The sequence below is a fragment of the Arachis ipaensis genome, chromosome B03 (assembly GCF_000816755.2).
Source record: "Arachis ipaensis cultivar K30076 chromosome B03, Araip1.1, whole genome shotgun sequence".
NCBI classification, from domain to species: domain Eukaryota; kingdom Viridiplantae; phylum Streptophyta; class Magnoliopsida; order Fabales; family Fabaceae; genus Arachis; species Arachis ipaensis.
In genome coordinates this window covers 127424802-127430855 of record NC_029787.2, presented here as the reverse complement: position 1 = coordinate 127430855, position 6054 = coordinate 127424802, and the positions used below count along the sequence as shown (strand labels likewise).

General features: G+C 40.0%; 1 protein-coding gene across 1 annotated transcript; it reads right to left on the bottom strand.

Moving 5' to 3' along the window:
- On the bottom strand, positions 4136–5600 carry LOC107633951. Its single transcript, XM_021117455.1, has 3 exons — positions 5364–5600; positions 5080–5310; positions 4136–4945 (listed from the first exon to the last, which is right to left on the bottom strand). Exons 1-3 carry the CDS (start codon positions 5598–5600, stop codon positions 4136–4138), a joined length of 1278 nt encoding a protein of 425 aa, XP_020973114.1.

Sequence of the window (6054 nt, the reverse complement as noted above, 5' to 3'; positions counted from 1 at the left end):
TCTTATTCAATCGTCCTCTCGCTCTTTCTCTCCCCTCCATCTTTGCACTTTTCTCCTTCCTCTTCTCTTCCTATTGATGTTTCTCTCTTCTCTGTCGTTCTTCTCTCTTCTGTGCATCAATGGTGGCTCCTCCTTTTGCCGCTGTGAGCTCCATATTCTCCTCCTCTCTCTTTCTTCGGGAGGTTTCTGACTTCAGGAAGTAGCAATTTTGAGTCCTCCATTTTCTGCAATCACAGCTTCTTCAGCGATGAGTCCCTTCTTCTTCCAAACGTGGTATCTTCGTCTTCTCCTTCTCTCGGTGTCACTGCCCTCTTTTTCTCCTCCTGGCAATGCGTCTTTGTCATCTTCTCCTCCCAGTGCCGCCGGAATCAAATTAGGGTTTGGCCGAAGAAGGTTCTAAGAAATTAGAGTTTTATTTTGAATTTATGCATGTTCTATTCTTCAATTTTATTTATGTTTGTTCCTTTTTGTGATTTTGAAGAGGATAGTGGCTGGATTATATTGATGTTCAAGAGGTGAAAGAAGCAAAGTGAGTGAGTGAGAAAGAGAAAGAGAGAGAGTAGGAAGGAGAATGGTGTTGCGGCATTGGTAGTTCACGGCTCACAGAGGTGCTGCAGATAGTGAGTGAGTGAGTGAGTGAGTTAGATGGTGAGTGAAGAGAAGGGGGAAGGAGGAGTTGTGACAGAGGGAGAGAGCTCTAGACGAAGAATTGAAAAAGATGAGACTCATCAAGGGTAATTTGAGAATTTTATGTAATTATTTAGGGTTTGGGTAATTTTACTTGCAAAGCCAATCTTACATGGGTACAAATGGTAATTTCTATCTTCTATGGACAGATATATCAGCGTTTTCAACTTTATAGGTAGAAATGGTAGTTTACTCTAAATCAGCTAATTCTTCGCAAAGTCCTGATTTTACATTAACAAAACGCTAATTTAACACTGATTTACCATTAAAATATGCTTTGATTATGCTCCACTTTGCGTTCCTTTACTGATCATCAACTTAAAAACACCATGCACCTCCTTGTTGCAACCAATTCTGCAGCGTTTTGGTATCTTCTTTACTGCTGTTAATTATGTAAAATTGTGTGCAACTGATTGCCAATTCTGCAGCATCGTGCGCCTCCCTGATGCCGTTTACAACGTTTTGTGTGTCTCTCTTGCAGCCGTTAATTCTACAGCATTGGGCGCCTCCTTAGTGTCGTTTCTCCTTCTGATTGCAGTAGTCCTCGTGGTGGTAACCATAGTAGCCTTGCGTGTTAGATCTTTGGATATTTTTTGTGATGTTTTGGATATTTTTTTGTTAGATTTTGACGATTTTTTTTAATTTTGGATATTTCTTTTTATTAAGTTTTAGATGGCTTTCTTGTGATGTTTTGGATGTTTTTTACCTAAAAATATTTTGGATATTTTCTTTTTATATGTTTTAGATGTTCCTTTCTCTATATTATGGATGTTTCTTTCTGCATGTTTCAGAACAATGATAGTTAGAGCTAGGACCGACAACAAAAAGCAACCTGGAGGTGGAACGTGAAGACAGCGATGGAGGGACGGAGGTCGTGGCAGTGACGATGTTCTCCGGCGCGATGTCAACAGTACTGTAACTTCTCTGACACATAAAGGACAATTCTATAGTGCATTTTGTTTGGTGTCTAACTTTTGTCTAAATTACCTTTTATAGTAATTTTAAAATATTTAATTTTTATATTTTTAAATTTAAAATTAATTATTTAACCTATTTTAATAATTAGGTATTATCTTTTAGGCATCATAGCAAATACCTAACGTAAAAGTAACTTTTGGAATGAATTGAAATTTTTTATGTTTTTTTATTTTTTTTAGCCAATTAATTAGTTGTAATGCTATTTTGTCACGTGTCGAATTATGCCACGTGTCACAATGTTATTTGTCCACGTATTATCCACTACGTCATCATTACATATGCACCAAATTGGTCTCTTACTTTGCATCAAATGACTCATTTTAGTCCCTGAAATTGAACGTCGAGTACCAAATTAGTCCCTTCATCAGTTTGTTCTCTTTTTTTATAAATTCAAAATTTTTAATATCTTTGAATACACTAATGGTGCAATTTTTACAAATGGATCTTTAGTGACACGTATCACCTCATGGTTTCTCCAGGTCAGCGCGTCATTAATGAAAAATGGGTCAGGGACTAATATGGTGCAATTTTTCAATCTCAAAGACGTAATTAATGCAATTGAAATCTTAGAGATGATTTTAGTGTACGGTGTCAATCTCAAAGACCACTTAAAAAATTTAATCGTAAAAGTGACTTTGGAACAGAAATTATTTTCTATATGGAGAAAGCAATGGTGTTTTCTTCAAATATTGGGGTTTGGGGTGATTTTTCGAATTGTGGAGCCGTCATAAATGCTAGCCAACATGCAGATCCCGTGTTGTTCACCATGCAGCTTGTGTGCTGACGTGTCATCCATGCAAGAGGCAAGAGACAAGAGGCAAGAGGCAACCATACATACAAGAGGCAACCATACATACTCAACTCATGAAGCGAATGTGCCTTCATCCAAGCAGCACGCAGGCTGCGTGTTGGTGGCGCTCCGCCATGTGTCCACCATGTAGCAGCATGTGGGACGCGTGTTGCCCCGTGTCGGCATACAGGAGGCAGGCCCCCCTCCGGGAACAAGCGTCATTAATCGTGAGAGGGGAGGTTGGTAGCGCGCCCGGCTACATTAAGAGGGTGGCGGAGCTCATTTCTCATGTATTGTTGAGAGGTGGTGGGGTTGGAGGTTTATGGTTGCCTTCCATTGTTGAGGGAGATGAGGGTGGGGTTTTCACTCATTGAGACTTAGGATTTTGAATTAGTTTTAAGGTTGAGAGTGAGATTAGAATACTCAAAATGGTACGTAATTATACGTCTCCTGAAGATCATGTAGTCAATTATTTGGGACATCCTAATTATGTAAATTTGTTATTTTTGTTTAATTTATTAGTATTTACTTGGTTAGCATTAATTTAGTAGTTTATTATTATTTATTTAGGTATTACTATTTAATGTTAATTTTTTTCGAAATTAATATATATATTTTATTATTTATTAGAATATGGTATTTTATATTTTATAAACCTATATTTTGCTAGCCAATAATATATAATTATATGTTACAGTGAAACTAACAAAGAATATAGATGTGAGTAATAAGAAATTTGAATTTTTGTAATTGTTATTTATTTTATTTTCTGTTAAAAGAAGTTATCAATTTATTCGTATTGCTATTTATTAAACTAATTCCTTTTGTGGTTGAACTTTATCAGGTTAATAGGAATCTTTTGCTCCGTAAGCTTGACCAACCAGAGACATGGCATTCGAATGTTAAGCAAGCCTTACGGACCACCGGATTTTATCAGCTCTCGAGAGTTGGATGTTAGCGCAGCACGCAATAACATGGCGACATGGAAGTCGCTCCACCTGAAAATGCTCACAGTCACACCTCTGTCGCGCAAGATCAACAACTAACACTTTTCCACTAGACATTTCGCGCACCTCAAACACCTCATTTCTTCTATCAAACCGGTTCACAACGATGTTACCAGCGCACTGCATGTTTGCCTCTATTTTCTGAGTGGAAAACTTAGAGAAAGTAAATCCAGCACGCTTGCACTGTTAAGCCTCGGTACTCTTCCGCGTAAACAACTCGTTCAACCGATAACATGTTTCTCGGACTAGCGCCAATATAGGAAGATTTCAAGCACCCTTCAACACCGAATTAATGCACTTAACAAGGTTCTTCGTCATGTAACCCCATCGATGTCCCTCATCAAATGCCAACACCCACTGGGGAAGATCGATGTTGTCGCACCAACGAACATATGTCTCGCCTCGTTCTTGCAACTTCCTGTAGTTGGCGTTGTACTCCTCCACTGTCCTTGAATACCCAATCTTGACCACAAGCTTTTGCAAGTGCGGAACCTTGAATTCTCTCAAGAAGTTGCTTCCAATGTGCCGAATACAAAACATCCACTATACTCTTAGAGGTTTCCAATTACCTCCACTACGATTTACTGCGGTCCAGATTGACTCATGACGATCGGAGATTATCCCCACGCCGTCTTTTCTTACAACGTGTTCATAAATTACTGAGAAAAAAGTGTCACGCATTAGCAGTCTCACCCTCTACAATGGCAAAAGCAATTGATATAATGTTTTTATTCCCATATTGCGCAACTGCAACCAAAAGACAACCTTTATATTTTCCGTATAAGTGAGTCCCGTCAACCTGAACCAGCGGCTTGCAATATTTGAAAGCTCTTATGCATGGATTGAAACTCCAGAATACCCGATGAAGTATCCTAATATCGTCTACCTCTTGACTCCCGTTATACAGTAGTCGTGTTTCTATTTGGACTTGTGAACCAGGCATCTTTTGAACCATCGCCAAGAACCACAACGGTAAAGCTTGGTAAGATTCTTCCCATCCACCAAAAATCTTGGCTATCGACTTCTGCTTTGTCAGCCAAGCCTTCCGGTAACTAATAGTGTAGTTGAATCTTGCCTGGACCTCCACAATTATAGATTTGACCTTTATGGATGGGTCAGATTCAACCAATGGCTTCATATCCTCAACAATCGTGTCCGAGTCTAACTTGGAGTGATCCTGTGAGATCGTTCCCATGGAACACGTGTGCCTCCCGTTGTATCTCTGAATCTCCCAACAGGCTTTCTTTTGTATCAAGCTGGCTCGGATAAGCCAGTCGCACCTACGTCCATAAGTCTTGCACTTTGCATAGAACATCTGTGACTCAGATTCATAAACAACGTAATCGACTCCTCTGGAGATAGTATAACTCCGAATTGCTGCAATGATTGATTTTCTTAAACCGTATTCCATTCCGATCCTAAACTCCCCATCCTCAGGATCAGCAACACCTATAAGAAAACAAATTTGTCGTTCATTGATCCGCTAAAACAAAATCAAGTAAGCATATTACCCACTGCTCACGTACCTATGTTTGCATATTCGGGAAACTCCGGTGCATGCATGGCGTCAAGATCCAAGCTACGCATAAAGGGTGGAATGCCCATCGGTTGACTAACTGCGGATGGAACCACTAAAGTTTTCGCCACAACCTCACCTCCCCCATCGTCGTCCTCGTCCTCATCACCAGCTTCGTACGTAGCTTCGAACTCCTTATCGTTATCATCGTTCATTCCCAAGTACGCCTCAACTCTGTCATCTTGTACATTTGGGTCATGTTGAACCTCATCTGCAATAATATGCTCAAACTCAACGTACAACTCAATCCTCGGGTGTTGCACCTGAGTTTGCTGGTGAATACGAAACATCCGCTAAATACTTGTTTCTCGACTATTGGCATAACCTCAAACTGTATCAGGCCGCCAAAAACGACAACCGGACTTTTGTAGAGACTGTTGGTCACCCTCTTTACAATATCAGCCTCTATGCTTTGACAAAGCCTGTACTGTAATTCCACGAACGTTATAGTGCATGGAACGACAAACAAAAACATATTCTCACACGCAAAGCTCACACCCTCATACGTATTTCGTATGACCTCACTGTTGTGGTAAATCACTATATTTGCTGTGCCCTCCATCGTACCGACCTTTGAGGAAAACACTTATCTCAGAATGAAGCAAAATGGTTACGAGCATTGCTTTTTATAGGCAGAAGACTCACCTCGCAGGTTACGTGTTGCTAAATCATCCAACCAACGTCCGCCACGCGTGCAACATGCAACCTGCGAGTTGCCTGCCACGTAGGAATCACGCATCATGCGTGTTGATGGATGACCGCCATGTGTCAACACAGAGCTTGCGTGTTGCTTCAGATTTTGGACACATGTTCAGCACGTGAGCTGCGTGCTGAGTCAGCACGTTACCTGCGTGTTGGACCTGCACCTCTGCAACGTCCACCTACCTATATATACACCAAAAACATCCATTTTCAGAAAAAACACACATCTTTATTCCATATTTAAATTCTTTAGCCAATTTGGAATGAATTTAAATTTTTATTTTATTTTTTATAGTTTTTTTTTTTGGCAGCCA